Raw genomic sequence first — 27,688 nt, forward strand, 5'->3', positions numbered from 1 at the left:
ACTAGCGGGAACCACAGCCCAGCTCGGGCATCCCCTTAGCTCCCCAACAGGCTTGTTCCCTGCCACTGATCTTGTGCATGCCAGTGATTGCTCTGACTAAGCCTGGCATAATCCATCCCCCTTCTTAGCTAGCCTTTGTCATCAGATGCTGCAGCCTGGCGTGGCCTGCGCCATCCCCAATGCCTACCCTCGCAGGTGAGTGCTGCAGCCTAGCCCTGTGCAGACTGCCCCCATCCCTGGCTATCATGCAGACCAGTAGATGTGACAGCCTATCCTCACCCACATAGCCACAGCCCATCCTGGCTCCTGCGTGTGCCAGTGTTATGGTTTGGCCTAGCCCCACCTGGCTCACCTCTGCGGAGCCAACCCACACACCTGTTGACAACTGAAGCAGCCCTGCCTGTCCTGATCCACACTCATGCCTGACTCACGTGCTCACTGGCAGGAGTGATGGCCCACCAGGGAATTTCCCCAAGTTCTCCCACCAGGCCTACTCCCAGAGACAGATTTCATGTGTGCCAGCAGGTGCTAGGCACTTACTTGGCACAGTCTTCCCTCTTTGCCCCCAATCTTGGCCTTTGTGTGTGCTGGTGGATGTTGTGGCCACCCTGCCGCTCCGGGTGCGCCTGCAGGTGTTGCAGCCTGGACCAACCCAACCTGTTCCCAACCCCAGCACCCATGAGTGTTGGTGAGTTCCATGATTATGCCTCGTTCAGCCCGTCATCACTCCCAGCCTTCAAGCCAACCAGCTGGTAGGCACTCCCACACGGGTAAGCCCCCAGAATCTGCTCCCAGACCCAGTTCTCTCATGTTCTTGATAGTGTCATGGCCCAGCCGGACATGGTTCACCCCTGCTCTGACATTGGCAGCTATTACGGTCAAGCCCTACCAGGCAAGTTCCCCAGCCATGGCTTTTGTGTGTGCTGGTAGATGGTCACTGATACCAACAAGCCCAGCTCAGGTCTCCCACATGGACGGGTGGATTGGTTTGGCCCTAAAAGTTCCTTCAGTTTCCCTCCTCCAAACCATCCAGTCTCAGCCCCCTTGTTTCCCTGCAAGTACAGCAGCCTGGCATTAACCAGGCCCAGGATGCCCACCAGCTAATTCTGCCAGCAGTGTGACACTTGCCTAGGTACAATGCAACCTAAGCGGTTGTCTACAGATGGGGTACAAAGCTTTTCGAAGTGAGTGATCTTTCTTAGGTGGGATTTCCTTTCTGTGTAAATGATAGATACATGCCTTATAGAGTACTTGGCCCTATCTCACTGTGGCCCCTGAACATTTCCTCCCCACAGAAACACCTGCTCAGCAACAGTGCCAGAGGGAGTGGCCAACTTTAGCACCTAGATGCCCCTCGTGGCCAAAGTTCCCATCAGAATGAAACCTTCCACTAAGAAGGAAAACAGAATTATTTTCATAAATATCTTACATTTGTTTTTGAGCACTTACAAAATGATTCAGTTTATATCTTCCTGAGTATGTTTGCTTACTCTGGTGTGAATTTCCTAAACTAACCCCAAACTGAATGATTTTGTTCTTTCTCAGTTTTTTTTTTTTAAATTATCTTTTAGGGGAAAAGATGACTCACACTCCAAATCCCTATTTTTATTTTGTAACTTTTACCAAAATACAATATAAGGGGTCTACAAAAATGTTCATGGAAAACATGTATTATGAAAAAAAATCACACATGGATGTCAACTTTTTGCATGAACCAGGCTCAGCTTTCCACTCTATTTTGCCTGCACTCTGTGAGGTGCCTTCAGATTGGGTTATGGAGGTATAACACAGCCCGTGCCACACACACACAGCTCCCAGCAGCTCAAGAGAGCACCTGGTGGATTTCGTGGGTTTGGAAACCAAGGCCGCACGAGCCCATGGGAATGGCCCATTTCTTTGTGGGTGCGGACAGTGGACAGCAGAGAATTAAACACCATGTGGTCAAAGCCAAGAGGAGGAATCAGGGGAAAAACGTTAGATGAAGTGGTAACACCTCCTGTCTAATGTATCTCCTTCCCTATCCCCAAAAAAGTTAGATAAAACTCAATACCATTGAAGAGAGGAAGACAGGCAGATGCCCCTTCATCAGCAGGGACAGAAGGAACTCCTTAGTTTGACGGAGTATATTTCAAAACCCACAAAACAATCACATACAAGAGGAAGGACAGGCTTTCGCGTCACATGGCAGGCCCAGCCGGGCGCCAAGCAGCAGGCTAAGCTGAGAAAATGAAAGCTGGCAGCGCAGCTGAGACGCCAGCGTCCCATAGCAAAGGGCCTTGGTGGAGGCCCGGCTACTCCATGCTTCCCATCCAGCTCCGGGCGGCAGAGGGTGGCCCCCGGCGTGGGTCCCTGCCCACCACGTCATGGGTGCAGTGTGGTGTTACAAGCATTTGGGGAGTGAATCAATGCATGGAAGATCTGTCTCGTTCTCCCTGTGACTCACCTTTCAAATAAATAAAGAAATCTTTAGGTGGAAAGGGCTAGAAAAGCAGAGATACTAGGAAAATGCCCCTTGCTTCTGTTAACGTGGCACTCAGTCGACGGCCAGTGGGCTGGCCTGTAGGTGGATGTGTCTAGCTGCAAGGGCGGCTTTCACAGCAGAAAGATGCAGGCACACACAATTCGCCGCCAATTCTTCTCTTTGGGTTCCCGTGTCACAGTTCACAGCCTCCCTCCTCTTCCTCTGGAAACTGGCAGCTGCAGGCGTCTTCCTCCTGAGCGGTTTGCACCGGTTTCATAAACGCTAGGAAAACAAGTGGTCAGTGCTCACACATGCTGTTGTCTGTGTTCATCATGCGTTTCCCACGGACCAGCCCTAAGCAGCAGGCAGGACCAACCTCAGTTTTAACAACCTCAGCCCCCATGCAGGTCACATCAAAAGCGGCTTTACCCCGACTTGCCTAAGATGGCTTTCCACCAACAAACCCTTTGATTATCTTTAAAAATGCCTGTTTGCATTTCCTACAGTGGCTTCCAAAAGCCTTGAGCGTGGATTGCTACAGCCATACCCCAAATACACCCAAAGTTTCAGCTCCCCAGCACACAGTCCAGTGCTGAGGGTGACTTAGACCAGACACGGAGTGTTTCTTTCTAATGAAGTGTTATGGCTTCAAGATTTTCACACAAGGCCCCTTGCTTTCGTGTAAGAGTAAGGAAAGAACCGATTTGTGTGTTAGCTTCCAGGTGTGCTGTCCATGTGATGTTCTTGTGTCCTTGTTGAACAGCTGTCCACCTGAAGCAAAGGTGGTGGTGGTGGTGGTTGTTTTTGGTCCCCACTATCACATGCTTGCTACTTTTGGAAGCAACCTCAGGGCAGCAGCAGGTATAAGATGTCCACTGGAGCACCTGCAGCAGGACGGAACGTAATACCCAAAGTACCTGGATGTAACTCTGTGGTTGGGGCCACAGTGAGTTAGGCGCCACCTACGATGCCAGCATCCCCTATAGGAGTGCCAGTTGGAGTCCTGGATGCACTTCTCACCCAGTTTCCTGTCAGTATACCTGGCAAGGCAGAGGAGGATGGCCAAAGTGCTCGGTGCCTGCACCCATGTGGGGGACTCAGATGGAGTTCCGGCCTCCTGGCTTTGGCCCGGGCCAGCTCTGACCATTCAGGGCAGTGAATCAGCAGATGACAGATCTTTCCTCTCTCTCTATTAATTCTTTCAAACAAAAATTAAAAAATTTTTAAAGAACTAAAATAAAGAAATCCACTGTTTTCCTAACAGACAGGAAGGCCTCAGTTTGCATGAGGAAAGGCAAGCCACAGAGGGTAACAATGCAGATGGGAGAACTGCAGAGGAGGATTTTAATTTTGCTGCCATGAAAGAGCTTCCATCGGAATTAGGAACATGCTTGGAACAAATGAAAAAGAAATCAAAGATGCAGCACAGAATCCAGTGTCAATGTGAAAACACTGAAAATTCAAAAATGGACTTGATTGCAGGACGAAGAGGAGTAAGCAAGGAATAGTGGGGATGCCTGGGACAGGGGTGTGGGGCTGTCACTGAGGCTGGGGACCCCCGTCCCGGGTCCCTGAAAGGGAAGGAGAAGAACCAGCCTGATGAAATGTAGCTGGAAAATCGGTGCCTGAAATGTTCCCAGATCCACAGAAGCTATAAAAACACCTGCCAAGACTGAGCGAACACCAACAGAACAAACCCAAAAAACCCAGAGCCCACGGGAGGCCATGTGAGCTGGGCGAGGGGAGTCAAGGCCAAGGACGGCAGGTGTCCGGTCAGGGCCCTTGGCACAGTCACTAGTAGACTCCTTTGGGCACCTGCATCCTGTTTTGGGGCACCGGGCTTCAGTCCCTCTCCACTTCTGACCCACCTTCTTGCTAACGCACATTCCAGGGCATCGGCTGAAGGTTTGGAGGCTCTGGGGCTTGGGTCCCTGCCACCCGGTGAGAGGCCTGGACCGGCTTCAGCCCAGCCCACCTTTGGGGTCAGACACTGGGGACAGGGATCAGTGGGTGGAAGATCTCCGGTCTTTTCCTCTCTGTGTCCCTGCCTTTCAAATAAAGTTAAAATAAACAGATGAATAAAATAGATTTTAATTTAAAAAGAAAAAGAAATCACATAAGCCAAAAGGAAGAAGCGCAATATTTTTTTCTAGAACTGAAAGAAAATAATGATGAGCCCAGTTTGGGGGCATGAATTGGTACTAGGATACCTCAGACGAATGGAAAACAGAATTGGGGCCCGGCGGCGTGGCCTGGCGGCTAAAGTCCTCGCCTTGAACGCCCCGGGATCCCATATGGGCGCCGGTTCTAATCCCGGCAGCTCCACTTCCCATCCAGCTCCCTGCTTGTGGCCTGGGAAAGCAGTCGAGGACGGCCCAATGCTTTGGGACCCTGCACCCGTGTGGGAGACCCGGAAGAGGTTCCTGGTTCCCGGCTTCGGATTGACGCAGCACCAGCCGTTGCGGCTCACTTGGGGAGTGAATCATCGGATGGAAGATCTTCCTCTCTGTCTCTCCTCTCTGTATATCTGACTTTGTAATAAAAATAAAGAAAAATCTTTTTTAAAAAAAGAAAAGGAAAACAGAATTTAACTTCTGCAGATGTGCCCTTAAAGAATGGCTGAAAAAAAAGCCTCTGACCATAAAATAAATGACAGAAGAAGGAATGTGAGAACGTCAGGAAGGATAAACCATGAACAAAGCAAATGTGTTGATGTTATTTTCTGACCACTGGAGCAGGAATTACAGCACTGTCAATACAGTTCTTGATGTCTGTTTATATTTAAGACAAGTACTGATTAGAGGAGGGTCAGGGAGGGCAAAGGTAGGAACCTGCCTGCACTTCCTTTGGACTGGCTGAGCTGGCATCAGTGGACTGGCTGGCTGAGCTGGCATCAGTGGACTGGCTGGCTGAGCTGGCATCAGTGGACTGTGACAGATTATGTATTTTGAAATAGAACATATGAAACTAGAAAACTTTCAGAAAATAATTGAGGGACCTGGGATTTGGTGAAGAGATCTTAGACACTGCTCCCTAAACAATCAATTGCTCGATCAAACAATCAATCAATAAAACAAAAGGATACATTGGACTTCATAAAGTCACAGGGTTCTCTGTGGCAAACCCCGTGAGGAGAATGGGAAGGGACCAGGTATTTACAAGCCATGGATTTGACAAAGACTTGCTTCCAAAATATGTGAAAAATTCGTGAATTTCATCAACAACAAAACAAAACAAAATCTGGTTACAAAAAAAGAGGCAAAAGACATGAAGATGGCCAAGATAGGAAAGGTCCTAACATGTAAAATGGGACCTCACAAAATCTGTGGGAGAAAAGGGGTTAAAGATAAGTTTATTCAGGGGCCCAGTGCAACAGCATAGCGGTTAAAGTCCTTGCCTCGAATGCACCAGGATACCATATGGGCACCAGTTCTAATCCCAACGGCCCTGCTTCCCATTCAGCTCCCTGCCTGTGGCCTGGGAAAGCAGCAGAATATGGCCCAAAGCCTTGGGACCCTGCACCCTCGTGGGAGACCTGGAAGAAACTCCTGGCTCCTGGCTTCAGAAGGGCTCAACTCTGGCCATTGTGGCTATGCGGAGAGTGAACCAGTGGATGGAAGATCTTTTTCTCTGTCCTTCCTTTTCTCCATAAATCTGATCTGCTTTTCCAAATTAATAAATTAATTTTTAAAAAGTTCTCAGAAAACAGGCATTATGAAAAAGTGCCTGAATTTCAATTTTTGCATCAAAATAAACATATCTTTCAACTCTACTTTTCACAAACCCTGAGGTGTCCTCAGATGGTCCCGTTATATAACAGTCTTCAAATGACCAAAGTACAGAGATGGAAAGCAGACCAGTGGCAGCTGTCGGGGAAGGGTGAGGGAGCAGGTGTGGCAGGGAAGGGGCCATGGGTGGGAAAGCGTGGTCCTGAGGGATGGGACGGGAAGGTTTCACACTGGTTGTGCAGATGCTAACCCAGATCTGCCCCCGGATAAAGGCTGCAGCCATTCACACTCAGTGTGTGGGTCACATTTCTGACTGGTTTTGAAATTATACACTACGAGCCTTTACTGTCTTTGCAATTTCCTAGAAAATTAAATTGCACAACAAACAGCTTTTTAAATGACCTTGGGGCAGGCACTGTGGTGCACTGGGTAAGACTGAAATAGCAGCCTCCGTATCCCGCAGGGCAATGCCTGGAATCCAGCTCAACTCTACTTCTGATCCAGTTTCCTGCTGCTCTGCATCCTGGGATATAGCAGGTGATAACCCAAGTACCTGTGTCCCAGACACCCATGCGGGAGACTTGGGTCAAAGTCGGGGCCCTCGGCTCTCGCTTGGCCTAGCTCTGGCTGTTGGTTATTTCAGGAGTGAATCTGCAGGTGGAGGATTCTCTCACTCGGTGGTGTTCCACCTTTCAAATAATAAAAATAAAAAGCTCTTTTAAAATGACCTAAAACGTTTTAAAAAAAGGATTACAGGTTCATTGCAATTCCCTAACTACCCATAAACACTTCTGAAAAGCATTTTCTAGAGAACTTGGCTGTTTGGGGTACGATGGGAGGGTTCGCTGGCAGCTTTGGGGCTCACGTTAAAGGTGTGCACCTGACACAGGGAATGGACATGCAAGTGTGGCCAGGAAGGGAGACATGTAGCATTTACACCCTAGGCAGGAGTCCGGGAAAATGCTCAAACCACTCAACCAGGGGCTTCTCAAAGACAACACAAACAGACAGGTGCCTAATGTCCCTGTAGGCAAGGAAATGCAAACTACATGCAGTTAGGGACCGGTATGTGGCAGATCACTTCAGAAGCCACTCAGGACACTTGCATCCAATATCATAGTGCTTGCTGCTTGCAAGCTGGCCCAAGTCCTTTGGCCCCTGCGACCCAAATGGGAGACAGAAAAAGCTCCTGGCTCCTGGCTTCCGCCCAGCCCCAGCTGTTTGGGAGAGAAGATTAACAGATGCATGATCTCAATCTCTCCCTTTCAAATAAATACACAAATCTAATTTAAAAATACCTGTTACTCCACTCCCTATGCCAGCTTCCTGCTGATGGCCCCATGTGAAGTGGCAGATGTGGGATGTGTCCCTGTCACCCAGGTGGGGAAGCTGGGTCACATTCCCACCTCTGCTTTAACTCAGCCCAGTCCTGGCACCTGGAGAATGAAACCTTGGGTGGGAGCACTCTCTTTCTCTCTCTCTCTCTCTCTCTCATAAATAAACACTAACAATTTTAAAAGGGGGTGGCATTTTGCTTAGCCCCACACTTTAGTGCTGGGTTCAGGAAGTGACTCTGGCTCCACACTCCGGCTTCCTGCTACCGCAGACTCTGGAAAAGCAGAGGTGATTCCTCAAGGAGTTCCCTGGGGTCACCCAGGTCACCCACTCCTGGCTCCTGGGTCCAGCTCAGGTCTAGCTTCAGCATGGAAAGGATTTCAGGAGTAAAACAAAACATAAGAGGTCTATGTCTGTCTCTGTGTGTGTCTCTCAAATAAAAAAAGAGAAAAGAAAAAGACACCACAAAACCACAAAGAGACACAACATCCTCCCATCACACAGCTAAAAATAGTGAGACAAAGGATGGGCTCGGGGCACCCGTACATCATCCCGGGGTTCCTGGGTTCCAGTCCTACTTCTTGTTTCTACCCAGCTTCCTTCCAATGTTCCTGTGAGGTTGCAGGAAATGGCTCAGTGCTTGGCCACCCATGCAGGAGACCCAGATGGAGTTTGGGGCTTCTGACCAGGGTCTGGTCCAGCCTCAGCTGCTGTAGGCATTTGGGAAGTGACCCTTCTCTCTCTCTTCATGCATGGTAGTCTCAGGTTCCAAAACAAAGACAGGCTGTGTGGATCCTGGTATGCAGGCCAAAGCCTTTCAGCATTGTCATCTGAAGTAGCCCTGACCATGTCCCTCAGCGTCAGCATGTGGCAACACATGGTCCACTCATTCAGCAGAACACATGGCAACAAAGCCAACTGCAGCCTGGTGCCTCCCACACCGCCCCGTGAGGCCATGTTGTTGGGCAGCAAAACTATGAAGTTGAGCAAGGAAGTGGACACTGGGAAACACTGGATGTGGTTAGTAGCTGGGGGAGGGAGAGCTCCGCCCTGGAAGTGGTGACCTGGAGGTGGTGTGACCTGGAAGTGGTATGCCATGGGCTTCCCAGAGCAGATCATGTCCCATATCTCACTCTGGACGGGCTTGCGTAGGTGTTCAATGGGAGGGGGACAGGGTGAGCCTTTTCTGAATTTTTTTTTGAAGACTCATTAATTTTACTTGAAAGTCAGACATACAGAGAGACAGAGTGGTCTTCCATTTGCTAGTTCAATCCCCCCAAATGGCTGCTACAGTCAGAGCTGGGGTGTCCCACAGGGTGCAAGAACCCAAGACTTGGGCCATCCTCCACTGCTTTTCCACACAGTAAACAGGAAGCAGCTGGTACTCAGAAGTGGAGCAGCCAGGACTCAAACTGGCACCCATATGGAATGCTGGCACCATGGGCATAGAATTAGCCTGCTACCCCATTGCATTAGGCCCTTCTCAATTTTTAAAATTGGTTTATTTGAGAAAAAAGAGACAGGCAAGAAAGAATGCTGCCATGTGTAAGTTCACTTCCTAAATGTTCACAATGGACAGGGCAGCGCCAGCCCCGAAGCCAAGAGTCAAAACCACTACCCCAGGCTCCCACGTGGATGGCAGGAACCCGACTGCCACCTGTCCCTGCTGAACTGCCGCCTGCCAGGGTCTGCATTAGCAGGACGTACAGGGACCCTGTCATGGGACATGGACATCTTAACTGCTGGGTTGAAGGCTTATCCAACAGTAGCTTGCAAACTTCACATCTATGCATCTTTGTTTGTATCCCAACATGGAAGGCTTTACATTGTTTTTCAAGGAAGCTGTAAGTAAATTACTGTAGTACGTTTTTAGATCAGACTTGGGGTTTTCCTGCAAACCATTTGAACAACTTCCAGATGGACACTGGGGCTACAGCATTGCCATCACAAAGTAGCTCCTCTACATAAACTGTCCTGCTAAGTGCAGGTTTTGTCCTCCACAAAGACATGGGAACAGTCTTTCCCGTCTACAGACTCTGCCATAAACATTAACAGCTCTCATGCTGACTCACCCCAGCCATGCGTTCCTTACTTGACTCTAGTTTGAATGAACAAACGAAAGCAGTTTCTGAAATCTCTCATTGTGTGATCATAATCCATCTCATTAAGTCCACTTCCAAATCCTCCCAGTGTCCTGTGCCTTCCTCGGGGATGGATCTAGACTCAGGTGAATGGCGTTTACCACCCAGAGGAACAGTGTAGGGTTGAGGGCTAGGGAGGATTCCTCTATAGGCACAGATACACACATACACACACAGAGGCATGTGTGGTGGCCCTAACTGCCACTGCACCTGAATGCTAGGGTGTGCTCTGCCATATCCAGACTTCCTCTGCCCCAGCACTACTGGCATTTGGGGTTGTATCACTCTTTGTTGGGGGGTGCACTGCAGAAGTGCAGCAACATCCCTAGCTCCCACCCACTAGGTACCAACGGCACCACCACCATGACCATGCACCAGCATGCACCATCATGACCAACGTGACCATCCACCACCATCACCACTACCACCATCCATCATCAAGACCATCTACCACTGCCTAATGTCTCCACTGTGACCACCATAACTGTGACCTGTGATCCCATAACTATCTCTGTCGCCACATGTTTCCTGACCTTAGGAATGTCCTTGTTCCCAGCCATTTTTGTAATTTAATCGTATATATTTCTTTATACCATGAAAACCCCTGCCTGGTTTTTTTAGATAAGACTTGTCTCCCACGGGTATGTGGGTCTTACGTTGTTTGAGCAGGTACAGGAGTTTCTTTCTGCTCCGTTTGGCCAGGGAGAAGTGGAGCCCGAGGAAGAAGAGCAGGAAGAGCAGGGCAGCCCACGTCAGCGCCAGCAGGAAGGTGAACATCTGCGGACTGCGCCCTGCGAAGCGGAAGACAGGCAAGATGGACACACATACTCGTGCTTCCCCCGGCATACTGCCAAGCAGGAAGGGAGCAGGCTTGGGTGTTTCCAAGCTGCTAACTTAGTAAACTTGCACAATTAAAAGGAAAAAAGACCTGGTAGTACTCATAGGAGCCCACGCCAATGAAGTGGCAAGGTGCTCCTGGCATATAGGAAACAGAGGACTCGATCACCTCCTATCTTGGCATTCATTAGTAACTGATAAAAAGGGGTCCTGTAATCACCCTCCTCACCCTGTCCCCTGGGTTGCTGTTCCACTTCACTTTGGGACTGAATGCCAAAGCCCTGAGAGCAAACAAGGCACCCTGAAGGCAGGGGTAAGAGGGCAGAGGAGGAGAGGTACGACTGCAGATGGAGACAGATCAGATACCCACTGCAGGAGTCATGACACAAGCACTTGATTGAAGAGCGGTGAGGCAGCTACCTGGCTCTCCTGTTGCAGGTGCAGGCACAGTGGCAGAGGTGGTACCTGGAGAGGAGCCGGTCAAAGTCGGCCCGCAGACCACATCGCTGTCCTTCGTCCCCTCCACAAGCACAGACTTTCCCTCCGAAGAGCAGCTTAACAAGATCAAGGAAAATAGTGCAAATGAGTAAAACGCAGAGGATTTCAAACAAAACCCTTTGACATTCACTACCAACGGAGCAGCTGGGGATGCTGATCTGTGGGTGGGGGTTGCAGGTGACAGGAGGATGTTTCAAAAAGCTTTGATCAGACTCTCTGGCTCCTCCAGTGTCCACTCGGTGTTCATGGTGCAGCCCACCCTCTCCCCTCCTAACTGGACCCTTCTCTCTTCCCTGCTCAGGGAGCCACCTGGGCTCCTGCTATGCGTTTGTCGCCTGCAACTTCTTAAACATATTTGACTATCTCGGGCACATAGAAAGGATGGCATTACATTATGAATTTTGGTATTAGCATCAGGAAGATCAGGGGGAGCCTGGGCCTGCCACATTGCAGATGACCTTAGGCAAGTGAAGCGTTCGGTTCTCTCCCCTGCTAAGTGAGAACTGTATATGCTGCTGGGCCAACAGTGAAGAACGAATGAACGTTTGTTCTTTTGTACGGCTGTCACACTCACTTGATGGCTGCTTTCATTATAATCACTCCCACCTCTCTCATCACATCATCACTGTCACAATCGTCACCATCATTCTCATCAATATCACCATCCTCATCACTGTCACTCACGCCATCATTCTCACGACTGTCATCATCATCACCATCCCCCATCAACATCAACATCACACCATCACTGTCATCACCACCATCATCACCTTCACCGTCACCCTGTTCCCCACCATCACCACCCTCCTCCTGCCTGTCGTCATCGCCACCGTCACACCATCATCATCGTCACCAAGGTAGGCTTTATCATCGCCATCATTCTCACCATCATGATCAACACCGTCATTGTATTCATCACCATTGTTACTGGTGGGTCTTTTCCCTGGCCCTTTACCTATCCCAACACACCCTCCAGAGCCCAGCTCTCACCTGCTCTCCAAGCCGATTCATTTGTATACTCTGAGCAATTTGCATTGAAAGACCTTTTCACAAAATTCAGGTTTATCATAAACTAATGCACTTTTAAAGCATAATAAAAATTCTAGGTTAGAAGAAAAATCAAATGAAAAAAAAAAAAAAAAAGGCATAGAAAAGGCAGGCACCTGCTGGCACACGTGAAGTCTGGCTCTGGGAGTAGGCCTGGTGGGGAAACGTGGGGAACTGCCCTGGTGGGCCATCACTCCTGCCAGTGAGCACGTGAGTCAGGCATGGGTGTGGATCAGGACAGGCAGGGCTGCTTCATTTGGGTTGCCTCTGGCTGGGGAGACTGGGAAGCACGAGAAAAAACAATATCACACTGGCACATGCAGGAGCCAGGATGGGCTGTGGCTATGTGGGTGAGGATAAGCTGTCACATCTACTGGTCTGCATGATAGCCAGGGATGGGGGCAGTCTGCACAGGGCTAGGCTGCAGCACCCACCTGCGAGAGTAGGCATTGGGGATGGCGCAGGCCACGCCAGGCTGCAGCATCTGATGACAAAGGCTAGCTAAGAAGGGGGATGGATTATGCCAGGCTTAGTCAGAGCAATCACTGGCATGCACAAGATCAGTGGCAGGGAACAAGCCTGTTGGGGAGCTAAGGGGATGCCCGAGCTGGGCTGTGGTTCCCGCTAGTGAACATGAGAGCTGGAATGGGGCAGTGAACTGGGCTGGACATGGCTGTAGTATCCCATGGCATGGGTGTGGACTGGGTCTGAGGTATGCCAGACTGGGCTAGGCTCTAGTATCCACTGGTGTCTACAAGAGCCAGGGTAGGGATGAGACAGGCTGGGCTAGGTCTCAGGAACCACTGAATTATTTGAGAGCTGGGTCTAGGGGTGGGCCAGAAAGGGCTGAGCTGTAGCACCCAACAGTAAGAGCCAGAATGGGTGTGGACTGCTTGAGCAAGGCCGCTGTACCTGCCAGGATAGGATGTGGGCCAAGAACCCACCAGTGCATGAGATCTGCCAGAGGAAGACGACCTGATGGAGGAGCTTGGGGAACTCCTCTGTCAGGTCACAGTCCCTGGAAGTAAGCACAAGAACCAAGGCTGGGGGCAGGCCAGACTAGGCCACGTTACAGTACCAGCCAGAATAAGTGTGGGTCGGTTCTGGGGGAGGGCCAGGCTAGGTTGGTTCATAACACCCACTGGCACATGTAAGAATGAGGATGGGAAGAAAAAAAAGAATGAGGATGGGGTACAGGACAGGCAGGATAGGACCATAACACCAGCCAGTTCATATAGAGCTGGGTGTGGGGGCTGACTGGGCTGGGCTAGGCTGAGCATCTGCCAGCATGAGCTGGAAGTGGGCAGACTGGGCTGAGCCAGACTGCAGTACCTGCTGGTGAATGCTGAGGTGAGGTGGGCCATGCCCGATTGGGCAGCAGCTCCGAACAGCACAGGTAAGATGCAGCAAGGAGGTGAACCAAGGGGAGCTGTGGGGGTTCCCCTGCTGGGCCACTGGGGGCATTCCAGGCTGGGCAGGACGGCAAAGCCCTCTGGCCTGCATGTGAGCTGGGTAAGGGGGACAGCCAGGCTGGGCTAAGCGACCATATCCACTGGTACATGCATGAGTCAGAGCAAGTACAAGGTGGTTGGTTTGTCACAGCATCAGTTAGCAGGACCCGGGACTGGAGGCAAGTCCTGTCAGGTTAGACCTAGAACCACCTGTACAGTACAAGATCTGAAGCTGAGAGTGGACCAAGCAGGGAGATTGTGAGGCCTTTTCTGATGGGCTGCAGCTCCCAGCAGTGAGCATGGGAGCCCATGCTGGGGGTAGGCCTGGCTGGACAGGCAGTAGCACTCGCCAGCATGAGTGTGAGCTGGACAGTGACTCAGTTAAGCTGAGCTAGGCTCCAACACCCACTGATGTGTATATAGGTGAATGGGACGCTGGACAGGATCCTGCACATACCTGCATGCATAGGAACTGAGGCTGGCAGCAGGCCTGGTGGGGCTTCTGGGGGTCACTCTGACTAGGCTGCAGTTTCCACTGGTGTACATGAGGGCCAAGTGTATGGTGGGCAGGGCTGGGCCACAGCATCCACTGGTTTGAATATGAGATGGAGCTGTGGGCAGAACTGACCAGGCAACTGCAACTACCAGTGTGTATGTGCAGGCTGATATGGAGGATGCACTGAGCCAGACCCACACTGGCTGGCACACACAGGAGTCAGGTCTGAGGTCACCTCTGGTGAGGTTTCTTTGGGGACCTCCCCCCAACTGGATTGCTGAACTCAAAATTCCAAACACAGGCAATATCACAATATTGTGGAGTGCATGTGTCAGAACTGGGTCTCCTATGGTTGAAGTCTGTACAGCATGCCCAGATACACACTGGGGACATGACAACCAGTTCCTTGAGACCTGCAGAGGACTTCTAGAACCACGGAGGGCAGAACAAATTGGACAGCTCTCCTGGTCAAGCTTTGACAGCAAGTACCTGGGCAAGTAGAGACTTAAGGTGGACTGTGTCAGCCAATGGACCTTGGAAAGATTTCCTCAATCTTGGAGGAATGAAATCAATAATCTCTCAGAGCTATCAAAACCACTTAAGCGGTACCCTCAGACCATGCTCCACACAGGGGTCCCTGGGATGACACTGGGTAGCCGTTCCCCAACCTCAGGTACTAATACAGTGGGTTGCTGAGAGGGGCCCTCTTTTTTCCCAGATACAGTAATTTAAAAAATGATATCACCCACTTTCTCCATTCCTCGACCCTCGCCACCCTGATTAATGGTCTACATGGACACGCAACTGTCTCAACTATGTAAACATAATCAAAAATAAGATGAAATATTATTTTTAAAAGAAGTAAAAAGAAAATGTGAGGCCCAGATATTTAGAACTTAGGATCACAGATCACATGACTGTGCCAATGTGCCTTAAAGGCTCATTCCTTAGGCTCACTCTTCGTACCTGTACAGGAGTGATGGTGGAGCAGCAAGTGGCTCACTGGCCAGCACCTGTCCACAGCACACAGCGAGCAGCTCTGGCTTAGACCCAGCCAGCACTCACACTGTCTTGCACTCTGTGGGCTTGTTTGCCATCTGTGCTGGCGGGGTACACCAAAGTGCACGACATATTCTGCAAAGTGAGAATTACACTAGACTCTTGTTCTGTGTCACTCTCAGGGCTGGCACGGAATACCTTAGAACTGGCCAGTCAGTGGGGCGGGGAAGAGGCAGCCACAAAAATGAGAAGGAAACAGGAAGCAGGTCAATGGGGGCGGAAGAGGGCAAAGGGTCTCTGCAAATGCTCATCCCAATACTCTGGAAGAATTTCTGGGAAACATGCCTACAGTGCATGGGCCACTGTGGCCTCCCCAGCCCCGCCTCCCTGCTAAAGCTGCTGAAGGCCTGGAGCTTCAGTCTCTCTTTGTCCTGAAAAAAGCTCAACTCAGACTCTTCATTACACAAGCAGAAGGGAATCCACATTTGTCAGTAAAAGGAAGGAATACATACTTGGTCCAGGGTCGACAGCTACTGCCTTTCTGGTTGTTAAACGTGCCAATGCGACAGTCTCTGCAACCTTGCAAGAAAAGCAAAGCAGCCACAGGGTGAACATTCCCCCCATTTCAAAACTGCTCCTACGATGGACGTAGAGCAGTCATTACAGCACCTCCACCTGCACAAATTGCTCATCAGCTCTTACAATGAAACCCCAGGATTATTTTTATTCTAATGGTATGTCAAGTACTTTATATGCCTAGAGATGTAAGGATGCATAGCTCTAGGGATTAATAAATGTTCTAATTTCAAGAAATGTCCATGTATGAAAAAATAATGGAAATTAAAGTGATACTATCGGTACCTGATTCATTGATTCATTGCTTATTATTTAAAGGCTCTGCAAATCCATTTTGTATTTCCTGCCCGAAGAATCAAGACCCAAGCTACTAATAAGTTTGCACAATGAACTTGAGCTAGATTAAGAGGAGAAAGCCTACCTTGTTTTGTAAGTTCTTGACCTTGGTCACAATCTTGCTCACACATTTTGCATCCTGGCCCCAAGCAGTGGTACCCAGCGATGCACTCACACTCGGTGTTGCTGGTGGGAGAGCAAGCTGTCTTGGTCCTAAAAACACCTGCAAAACCCCCAACATGGAATGACCTTGACCTGCCTCCCTGTGAAGCAAATTTACATAAAGGTGAGACTCACTCTCCTTGCAATGTTCCTACTGACTTTTGGAAATAACATTTACTTTTAAGTCTCTGTGAAGCCCTTTGACACTTTCCAGTCAGCTTCTCTCCCAGGATGTCTGCTTGGTCCAGTGGTCAGACACCAGTTAAGACACCTGTGCCCACATTAAAGTGCCTGTGTTAGAGTCAGTTCCAGCTCGGCTCCCAACATCCCAGGAGGCAAGGGTGATGGCTCAAGGGATTGGATTCCTGCTAGTCACATGGGAGACACAGGGATTGAGTTTCCAGCTCCCAGCTCCCAGCTCCAGCCTGGCCCAACACTATGGCGAGCATCTGGGGCAGTGGCCAGTGTGTAAGAGATCCCTCTCTGCCTCTCTGCCTCTCTCTTTCTCTGAAACAAAGAGATAAACTTAAAATGTTCACTCCCAGGGCAGGCATTACGGTACAGCAGGTACACCTGCATTCCGTATGGGATGACGGCCCAAGTCCAGTTGCTTGTCTTCCAACAGAGCTCCCTGTAATGTGCCTGAGAAGCAGCAGACGATGGTTGAAGCACCTGAGTCCTTGCACCCACGTGGCAGACTCAGCCTGCCTCATCCCTGGCTGTTGTGGCCACTGGAGAGTGGACCAATGGACGGAAGATGATCTATCCATCCTGCATCATCCATTCATATCTCTCTCTGTGTCACTGATTTTGATATGTAAATAAATCTAAAAACTTCATTCTCACCCTCCCAAAAGAACCTCTCTCCTCAAACAAATGTTTCCACTAACATTTAACAAGCTCAATCCACAAATAATTACACTTACACTATTTGACTAGACCTGTCTGCCAGCAGAGGAATCAATATTGCTAATGCCAAGATTTTCACTGGAGATAGTAAATAGGGAATAAGCCATATTGCTCCTGGCAAAGAACAGCACAGCTTTCCAAATCATACCTTCACAGCTCCTGCAGAGCTCACAGGTTCTCTGTCCGCTGTCACAGGGGGGGCCACTGGGACGGCAGGGAGCGAAAATCAGATGCCTGCTTTTGCCACAGAAGGTACCTAAGAAAGGCGGATAGTAGTTGCACATGTTTGACAGTGGATCAGCATGACCCGAAACAGCATGAGGTTTGCAAGAAAATGAGAATGTAAAAGAATGACTCGTTTTCTGGACATCTCAGTGATAGGCACTGTGTTGACGCCTTTTTGAAATTACACATGATGTACAAGGTTCCGCTTAGCTTAGCCACGGACTTAGAAACACGTGTATGTGATAGCCAAATCAGTGAGAAAATATTCTCATTCTCTACTGAGGAAAACTTAACAGTGCTCTGCATCAACCCAGGAGCCCAAGGTGAGCAGCTCCCCGCGGAGCTCAAAGGCCCTCAGTGGTTTCCCAGAGTTCACACGAGTCTGACTCTCCTACTGTGGCATCCTGTGCACCTGCTGATCCCTGCTGGTCCCTGCTGTGCCCAGTCAGAGTACAGGGGCTTGACTTCAAAGCCAGCATTTACTGGGGCCATGCACTGTGTCCTGTACCCCTTCAGGAACCCCCACCCCTGAGGTCCACTGAGACAGACAGGTTCTCTCATGATATCCAGATGACAAAGTTCAGGCACAGAATTGGGCTGTGCTGGAAGCAAACACATCGAAATGAATGAAGAAAAACTCACGTGGCTGGATGGAGGGACTGAGCCAAGGTTTCAACAGAGTAGACCAGGGCACGCTTTAGCCTGGTACTCACCAGCTGGACAGTTCGCACAGGGATCCTGCATTGATCTTGTTCTCTCCAAGTTCATGATCAGCAGCACAGTAGTCACCATGTTGTAGTAGCCAATTCTCATCATGGAATCTTGCATGGATGGAATAGCAGCAGAGCAGATTCCCAAAGAACTTTAACCAAAAGAGATGGACTCAGAAATACCACTCTGCGAAAGGCAAACACTCCCAAGGTGAGATGGTCTCCCACCGCCACGCCATTGCGATCGCCGCCCCCTCAGCCGAACGCCGCGGGGCTAAAGTGCTGAGGACCCTCTAGGCTCCATTCCTCACCACACCTCTTAACGCAGACAGGGACTTGCCTCACCGCAAAACTAGAGTGCCAACGTCTCCACTGCCAGGTTCTTGACTGTGACAGGCAATGAACGGGGAGAAGGAAGGACAGCACTGTGCCCACAAGCCCAGGCCCTGTCCTCCCTGCCACCTTGGGCCCCTCACCCCGTCTGCCCCACAAGGACAAACCTTGAGCTCTCAGGATCGCAGCTGCTTGCTCTGCAGTCCAGGCTCAGAGGGCTGTAGGTCCAGCCCAGCAGTTGATGACTCAGCCGGGGCGGGGCCTCGCGGGAAAGCCCCACAGCGATTTCCTCCTGTGAAGTGGTTCCTTTGACACTTGCTGACCCCCAAAATCCCCAGGAACTCCCAAGTCCCCTGGATGATAATGGCGCTAGTGACCGCTTCTTGGAAGGGCTCTCTGATGTCTGGGACATTTCCCAGAGGACTTTGGGAACAGAATTTTGTCAGTTAAAATCTATGGCAAAACTTTGTAGTATGTCCTTTAAAATATTCGAGAGGAAATCAGCTTCTAAAGGAAGAGGGGTATTCTTGTGGTGTGCTAACCCCCAGCTCCATGGTCTTGGTGGCACTTTAGCGGCCCGCCCTTAGGTACAATTGAGGTAGTGGGCACCAGACCCACTTCCCAGGGCATGCCATCCTCGAAAGAGCTCTGGGACCTGCAGCCGCTGCTGGACTCCTGGGGTAGCACCACGCGAGCCAGCCACTGGAGGTTGCAGGTCTGGAGCTGGTGTGGGCCAGGACTGCCTAGGGCTTCCCACCATGCTCCTGGCTGTGCAGGGCAGATGAGGTTGGAAGACGGAGAAATGGAGACCAGAGAAATGTAGCATTTGCGAGTGGAGGTGAAATCTCTGAGAGATTTGGGAATACAATAATCTCAAATTTTAAAACATTCCTGTTTACTTGAAAAGCACACAGAGAGAAACAGAGAACTTCTGTTTGCTAGTTCACTCCCCAGATGCCCACAACAGTTGTGGCTGGAAACTATCCAGGGCTCTCGCCTAGGAGGCAGAAACCCAAGCATTTGAACCTTGGCTGCCTCCCAAGGTCTGCCTCAGCAGGAAGCTGGGATTGGGAGCTGGAAGCAGGCAGCAAGCCTGGGTGCTCTGCTGTGGGATGCAGGGGTCATAAATGAACACCAGTTCCTGCAAGCTGTTTTGGAAAAGATGTGGAGGAGGAAGGATTAGGAGTGGGGAGGATGAGAAAGAGGGAAGAAGGGAGAAGAGCAGGGAAGAGAAGGGGAGCAGCTGGGCAGACCTGCTGGGCACCAAGTGGCCAAGACCCCCAGAGGACAAGCAGGGGGCTCGGTGGGAGGTGTGGGGCTAGGTGGGAGGTGTAGGCTTCAGAAACCATGGTGACTAAAACAGAGGGTTTTCCATGAGACTCCAAATAGACAAGAACAGTTTTTACTCTAGAGCAACGGGGGGCTTGAATCAGGAGGTAAAAAGAGAGAATGGGCTGCTTACTGCTGAACACCTGCCACATGCTAACCCTGCACTGTCTTGCTCCCATCACGCCATTCTCCATTCTCCTCCCGCAGAAATGTTTAGTGGCTTCTGTTGCCTGCCGGTGAACCCTGGACACTGGAGCCCGCCTCCAAGCACCTCCCAAATCTGACTCTGAAGTTGCCATTTTATTTAAAAAAAAAAAATTTTTTTTAACTTGCTTAGCTTGTCAGAGTTAGAGACCGAGAAGGTTCTTCCATCTGCTGGTTTACTCCTCAAATGGCCACAAAGGGTGAGAATTGGGCAGGTCCAAAGCTGGAGCCAGGAGCTTAGGGATCTCCCATGTCCCAAGGCTTTGGGCCATCCTCACTGCTTTCCTAGGCTACAAGCAGGGAGCTGGATGGGAAGTGGAGCAGCCGGGACATGGGCAGAGGATCAGCCTGCTAGGCCTCCACGCAGGCTCCCGAAGTTGCCTTTTTAAAAACCCAGCTCTTCAAAGTGGACCTCAGTATGTTCACCATGCCGAACAGCCATAAAGCCCCATCCAATTCCACACTTTCCCTCCGGTCAGAAAGAAACCCCACACCAATTCTCATCCCCCAGAACCTGCCCCTCACTGATCTGTCTCTTACCTAATTTGAACATTTCACAAAACAGAGTCCTGTGCAGCCAGTCTTGGGGTGCAGTGTCAGCCTGATGCTGGCAGTGCTGGCATGGCTGACTGGAGTGCTGGTTCAAGCCCCAGCTGCTCTGATTCCTGCTTACAGGCCTGGGAAGGAAGCAGCAGGTGATGGCCCAAGTATTTGGGACCGAGTCACGCATGTGGGAGATCAAGGTGGACGGAGTCCCTGGCTTCTGGCTTCAATAGGGTCCAGTGTTGGTTGCTGCAGACATTTGGGGCATGATGCGTGGAGGTAAGATAACTACCCTGGCCCCGTTCTCTCTTCCTGTCACTCTGCCTTTCAAATAAATAATTATAAAATGCAGTCATACCAATATATATACATGTACATACATGGTCTTCTATTCCTGGCATTTTTAAAAAGCTTTTTTAAAGATTTATTTTTATTTGAAAAAACAGATATGTATAGAGAAGAGACAGAGAGAGAGACAGGCCTTTCATCTGCCGGCTCACTCCCCAAATGGTTCCAATGGCCAGAGCTGGGCTGGTCTGAAGCCAGGAGCCAGGAGCTTCTTCCAGCTCTCCCACATGGGTGCAGGGGCCCAAGCACTTGGGCCATCTTTCACCACTTTCCCAGGCCATTAGCAGGGAGCTGGGTCAGAAGTGGAGTAGCTGGGACTTTAAGCACATATATAGGACACTGGCACCACAGGTGGGAGCTTACTCTACTTGCCACAGCGCCATCCCGATGCCTGGCAAGTGTACTTGGCAATGTTTGACTGTGTCAGCACTTCATTCCTTGTTAGGACTGAATGAATACTCGGTGTGTGTGTATACGTCACATACTGGTCACCCACTGCTCAGCTGGGGACATGCGGGCTGCCTAGTGAGTTTTTCATTGTATTTGAAAAGCAGGGATATAACTGTTGATTGAGATTTTCTACCCACTGATTTGTTCTCCCACACAACTACAGCAGTGAGGGCAGGGCCAGCCTGAACCCGGGAACTCAGAGCTCGCTCAGGGTCCCTCACGTGGTGGCAGAAAGCTAAGTGCTTGAGCCACCATCACCTGCCACTTCCCAGGGTGACTCTGGGGAGCCGGGACTCCAACCCGGGCACTGAGGCCTGGCCACGCCTCTGGCTGCTTTGGACGACGCCGCTGTGCCTTTGGGTGTCGGTGTTGGCGTCAGGGCACATCTCCAACGGCAGCACAGCCAGCAGCAGCCTTGTCTGCTCACTGTCTAAGGAGCTGCCAGGCTGGCTCCTGTGGTGGCTGCATCATCACACAGTCCCACCAGCAAGAAATGGGATTTTCATTTCCTCACAATCTTTTTAACATTTGTTACTTTGCCACTAAAAAGAAAGTGGACAGCCATCCCAGTGGTTATGAAGATCTCACTGTGGCTTTGATCTGCTCCCCTCCCCCAAGATTTACTACACACACGTGGGCACACACACACGTGGGCAGACACGTGCCCTATGTAATGGCAGCAGCCGGATTTAGAGCTGTGGTTAAGAGCCCACACAGGGCGGCCCGGGACTGAATCTGGCCTCTGCCATTTGTGGCTGGGTAACCTTTGGGCAGACTTCACCTTTGCGAGTCTCAGTTTTTCCGACCCTGGCAGGAACCTAATATGGTCAGTCATCTGCGTACAGTGATGACGACATGAAACAATGAATTGTAAGCTGTGATCTCGCTGCCTGGTACACAGCGCTTGAGGCAACTGTGGCTGTTACAGTGCGACTGCTTGCCGAAAAGCCCCTTCCTTCCCTGGCCTCCCACACTGAGCGTCAGGAAAGCAGCACACAGCACGCAGTGCTAGAGAGGCAGAAATGCACCCGCTGTCTGCAAAATGTGCTCACAGCACTGGGGTCATCCTACCTGTGACACCCCTGGGATGCCCCAGCCCAGCCTGGGCAGGATTGGCTGAATGTGAGGACATCAGCCCTGCTACTCTCCTCCCCTCCAAAAAAGAGGCTGCTGGGCAGGCAATGCTGCTTGGGATGCCATACCAGTGTGCCTGGGTTCGAGTCCTGGCTCCACTCTCCAGCCCAGCTTCTGGCTAGTGCACACCCTGGGAAGCAGTGGGTGGTGGCTCAAGGACTTGGGGTCCCTGTCACCCACATGGGAAAGCTACATTAGGTTCCAGGTTCTTGGACATTTGGAGACTGACCTAGGATGGAAGGTGTTTGTCTTTTGCTGCCTTCCAAATAAACAATAAATTAAAAGTGTTTTTGGTGTGTGCAGTGGGGAGGGGTGAGGAGAGAGAACGCTAATCATCTTCTGACACTTTCCAAGTCACCGCCTCACCAGGGACCACCTCATTTACATGTGGTATCCTGTGCTGAACGCCGTAAGACGACATTTAACCTGACTGTGGCTGTAACGCAAGGCCACGCACCAGACCACGCTTTTGGACAGTTGGTGGGCAGAGTCTCCACCTCCTCTGAAAGTGACGTACATTTCCCAGCACAGTAATCACTTTACTTTCTCAGGTTTCTGTGCCAAGTCACAGAAAAGTTTTTATTAAGCCAAAGGAGTCTCCAGATTCACTTTTTCAGTCTAAAGTGAGGCACAACCAACCACATATCAATAATTTTGCCAAACAATACACTCAATTGGATTAGGGTGTTTAAAGAACTCATAGCATTGAATTTTTGTGTGACAAAACCTTTGTAGTAAATGGAAGGAAGTTATATGCCTTCCCAGATACACGTCATCTAAGCTAGCACCAGAAGTGATATTCTTTTAGTATGAGTTTCATTTGCTTTAAAATGTGTGATAGTCCTTCATCCTTACTAATCTCTCCAACACAAGCAGAAATTCATACCTTCCACAAGATCTCCACCAAACGAAAGCAGAAACAAGCTCAACACAGCACAGGGGTGAGGTGTAGACACTTGAGCAGCGAGAGGCACACCTGGGTCATCCACAGCAAGGGACACTTTGCTGTCTGTATTGTCTGGGAGTGTGACATCGTGTCTCTCCAGTGAACATACTTTGAGACTAAAGAGCACAAAGGGTCAATTGTAAACAAAGAAGTTACAGGAGAAAGCGGGTTGGTGCGGTGGTATGGTGGGGTAAGCTGCTCCTTGGCATGCCTGCATTGCTTGCCCATGTATCTGTGGTCGGGCCCACCTCCCCTTCCAACCTGACTTCCTGCTAATGCCCATGAAAGAGGCTGCAGACGAGTCCCCGTCAACACATGGGAGACCTGCATTGAGTTCAATGTGGCCCAGTTCTGGCTGTTGTGGCCATCTGGGGAGTGAACCAGTGGATGAAAGATCTTCACCTCTGTGTCTCTCCTTCTCTCTGTAAATCTGCCTCAACAACAACCACCACCACCTTAATTTTTACTGAAAAGGCAGATATACAAAGGGGAGGAGAGACAGAGAGAAAGATCTGTCCAATGATTCACTCCCTAAGCGGCCGCAACTGCTGGAGCTGCGCCAATCGGAGGCCAGGAGCTAGAAGCCTCATCTGGGTCTCCCACAGAGTTGCAGGGTCCCAAGGCTTTGGGCATCCTCGCCTGCTTTTCCAGGCCACAAGCAGGGAGCTGGCCGGGCCCAGAAAAGTAACTTTTTCAAAGCAGATATGAAAAACAATTTTTCTGATGTTTTACATACTTCCACTTTTTACATCAAGTACAAATTGTATAGATACTGAATACTTATTTTTCAATCCTTTAAGTTATTACTGTCCAAAAAACACAAATCGTGTGACATTCTCCATTGTAACACGAAATCAGAGCAATAAAAACAATCTTATGGAGCCAATCCGTAGTAATGGATGTGAGGTGTGTTTTCATCCATAAAGAGCATGTATGGGCGCTCACATCCTGCTCAGCGACTGCCACCTGCATCCCCGCTGGGTCTGACACCTGACTCCAGCTTCCTGCTGACGCAGGCCACAGGCCACAGCATGATGGCACCAGCAAGTGGGCTTCGTGTCACTCCTGCGGCAGACCCAGAGCGCAGTGCCTTCCCCAAGCTCCCAGCTCCACCAACCCTGGCTACTACAGGTGAACTCAAGATGGGGCTGCCGTGTTCCTGTACTTCCCCACCTCTCAAAAATATTCTTCAAGAGCATGTATGCATCTGTAATCACAGCTGAATTCAATCAGTCATAGCTATTCAATGTCATCACTTACAAACATTATTTTTACAGTATTCATTCATTTGAAAGAGTTATAGAGGGAAAAGAGGAGAGAGATCTTTCATTTTTTTTGTTTGCTCCCAAGATGACTGCAATGACCAGGGTCAGGCCAGGCTCCAGCCAGGAGCCGGGAGCTTCTTTGAGCTGTTCCGTGTTGGCAGGGCGCAAACACTTGGGCCATCTTCTGCTGCTTTTCTCAAGCCATGAGCATGGAGCTGGATCAGAAGTGGAGCAGCCAGGACATGAACTGGTGCCCAAACGGGCTGCTGGCATGCCAGGTAACCCCAGAATAACATGCTTGTCAAGCATGATACAGGTTACAAAGGAAATTAACCATCAGTAGTGTTTTTACATTTTTAAAATTTATTTGAAAGACAGAGACACACAGAGATAAAGATCTCTCCTCTGTTGACTCACTTCCCAAATGCCCACAACAGTGAGGGACAGGCCAGCTGAAGCCAGGAGCCAGGCGCTCCATCCACATCTCCCACCTGGGTGGCAGGGACAGAATTTAGGAGCCATCAGCTGCTGCCTCCCACGATGCAAATTTGCAGAAGACTGGGATCAGGAGTGGGGTCAGTACTCCAACCCCGACATGGGATGTAGGTACCCCAAGTGACATTTTAATTGCCATGTCAATTGCCTGCTGCCAACAAACAGCATTTTTAAAGCCAGTCTGTGACGTGGTCATCTATGAACTTCTTCATTAACTCTGATTTTGTAAGAAGGGACTCTGAGGACTGGACTCAGTGCTGCCTTAAATCCTTGGTCTAGGTCCCCTTGAATATCTGGTTACTCAACACTACCATAAACCTCCTAGCTCTCAGCCCCCTTAAGGCCAACCTGCCTTATCAAGCTTAGTGACCTTCAGGTTTCAAGTGTGCGCTCCATCAACCCCTTGAGCCTTACAGTCCTGGTGTCCACCTACCGCCACATCTGTGAATCCCCGGCCCCACATTTCCTACCCCTACCCTGAGGCCATGCGACACCACCTTCCCTTTGTCCTCTCTCAGCTCTTCTCCTCGCCCTCACTGTTCGTTCGTTCTCTCTCTCTCTCTCTCTCTCTCTCTCTCTCTCTCTCTGCTCTCACCTTCTCCCTACCCCCCTGCTACCACCCTTGCTCAGTCTACCTGCAGGGCTGGCATCCATCCCATACGGGTGCCGGTTCATGTCCTGGCTGCTCCACTTCTGATTCAGCTCCCAGGTAATGTGCCTTGGAAAGCACTGGAAGTCAGCCCAAGCCCTTGGGCCCCTGCCCTCACACGGGAGACCCAGCAGCCACTCGTGGTTCCTGGCTTTGGCTCATGCAATCATTTGGGGAGTGAACCAGTGGATGGAAGATCTTTCTCCTAACTCTGCCTTTCAAACAGAAATAAATCTAAAACTCTGTATTTTATTTGCCTCCTCGTGCCGTGTGGCAGACTTACTACTCTAACATTGAGAAACTACGAGAGCTCAAGGAACCAAATCAAGGACCGATAGAAGCATCTGGATGCTTACCCCAGGCCAGCGTCCCACCCCTCCTGCGGCCCAGAACCCTCCTAAAATGCCTCCTCAGAGCGCGGGTTGACAGCTCTGGCCACAGATGCGGGGCCTAAAAGCGTCACCACACCTGGCGCCAGACCCCCTGGACATCAGCAGGTCAGTAGGAAAGGCTTCCGGGAGAGCTGGAGCCCCGCATTACCGTGGCAACCGTGGCAGCAGCGCTCCCACCCAAGGCTTTTGGCAGAAGCTCCCAGCCGTGAGGCAGTGGCTCCCACACCCCACCACGCTGCGGGCCACAGCAGGGCGTGGGAGCTGAGGACGGGGACTGGGTCGGAGCCCACAGCGCTCTCGCTTCTAGAACTAGCCCCGTGGCGCAGCGGGGCTGGAGAGAGCGCACCCGCAGCCTCTGCCACAGGCGCAGCCTGACGGCCAAGCCGCGTTCCTCAGGTTTTCCAGGAAGCCAACTCCCCGAAGCGCCGAGCGCGCCCCACTCTGGATTCTCCACAGATGCCACAGGCGCTGAGTTCTCTCCCGCGCCCACCAGCTCTGACAGCACGTCCGGCTCGCGACCGGCTTGTCTGCCCAGCGGAAGTCCGCAGGGTCCAGCGCCGCCGCGGTCACCGCCTTCGCGACGCCCGGAAGAACGTGACCTTCCGGGAGCGTGTCGCTGAGGCGGCGCCCAACCCGCGGCGCGCCGCCCGCCTCGTCCCGCCCACTGCGGGCTGGCGCGGCCAATCGCGGGCGGGCGGCCTGGCGTCACTGCGAGGCCGAGCGCCGTGGGAGGGCACGGGGCCCACGCGCGTGGCGGCTCTTCGCCGAGGGGAGCCCGCTCTCGAGGCCCCTCACAGACCACAGGGTCAGAATTTCCCCCCCTGGTCGCCAGCCTCGCCATAAATGTCAGGGTCCGCCTCCTCTTCCCCTGTGTCAGCGACCTCACCTTTCAGGCTGCCAAGTGGAAATTCTTGGCGTCGCCGGGTCCCGTGTCCCGAAGCCGGCCTTTACGCGGTGTTGAGCAACGTTTAGTGGCCCGAGGGTCCAGTTTAAATGCCACCTCTTCAAGGAAGCTAGAAAGCGGGGTACCTTTACATGTGGTACCCCGGGCAGTGGAGTGGGATGTAACTACCAAGGTGTTGGCACCTGCTCTGTGGCCGGGGACTGGGCAGTGACCAAGGCAGATGGAAGCAAGTGCTGTCCATGAAATAGACGGACGCGGTCACTGGCAGGGAGATGAGAAACCAGGACAAGAAGGCTGTGGTGGCTGTGGCCACTCCATCAATGGATGGGTCATTCTCCACAGGCGAAACTCACCTCCTCAATGCGCTTGCTACCAGAAGCTGACCAGGTTGCTTGGAAACTGAGTTTATGGGTTTCAGAACTCACAATGTATGGTATGAAATATCAAGTGTAAAAGCAAAGTGCTGTGGGCAGCGGGGGGTGGCTCTGCCTGGAAGTCAGGCAGGTGACTTCATCACCAGTGTCAAAGTGATGGTTCTTGGTAAACGGCCTGAATTTTTTGACTTAGTTCTGTGAATGTGTGATGAGAAATCTGCAGGGAGTGCCCCGAGTGTTCATGACTGATCGCATAACCCGGCAGGGCACATGGTGGGCAGGATGTGAGATCTGCCATCAGGCATCTGAACTTGACCAAGGTTGCAGGGCCTGTGCCAATCATTCCACCCTCCTCAGCCGCAGAATTGGAAACTGGATATTACTACACCTGCCAGGAAGTCAGTATAGAAT

General features: G+C 51.0%; 1 protein-coding gene across 1 annotated transcript; it reads right to left on the bottom strand.

The window, feature by feature from the left end:
* Nucleotides 1-2,395: 2,395 nt before the first annotated feature.
* Nucleotides 2,396-18,909, bottom strand: TNFRSF9 (TNF receptor superfamily member 9). Its single transcript, XM_004596077.2, has 8 exons — nt 18,412-18,909; nt 17,915-18,098; nt 17,125-17,232; nt 15,991-16,128; nt 15,506-15,572; nt 10,923-11,056; nt 10,322-10,456; nt 2,396-2,743 (listed from the first exon to the last, which is right to left on the bottom strand). The coding sequence occupies exons 2-8, from the start codon at nt 18,027-18,029 to the stop codon at nt 2,655-2,657; spliced, it is 786 nt and encodes a 261-aa protein (XP_004596134.2). The 5' UTR covers nt 18,030-18,098; nt 18,412-18,909; the 3' UTR covers nt 2,396-2,654.
* Between the last annotated feature and the right edge of the window lie 8,779 nt (nt 18,910-27,688).

This window comes from Ochotona princeps, chromosome 2 (assembly GCF_030435755.1).
Source record: "Ochotona princeps isolate mOchPri1 chromosome 2, mOchPri1.hap1, whole genome shotgun sequence".
Lineage (NCBI taxonomy): Eukaryota > Metazoa > Chordata > Mammalia > Lagomorpha > Ochotonidae > Ochotona > Ochotona princeps.

Excerpts from the sequence above, each read along its gene's own strand:
- TNFRSF9 (XM_004596077.2), bottom strand. The coding sequence starts at position 18,029 with ATGCAAGATTCCATGATGAGAATTGGCTACTACAACATGGTGACTACT. Across the intron at positions 17,233-17,914 it reads CTGTGCGAACTGTCCAGCTG|GTACCTTCTGTGGCAAAAGC; the intron begins GTGAGTACCAGG and ends CGCCTTTCTTAG. Across the intron at positions 15,573-15,990 it reads TCAAGAACTTACAAAACAAG|GTTGCAGAGACTGTCGCATT; the intron begins GTAGGCTTTCTC and ends TTTTCTTGCAAG.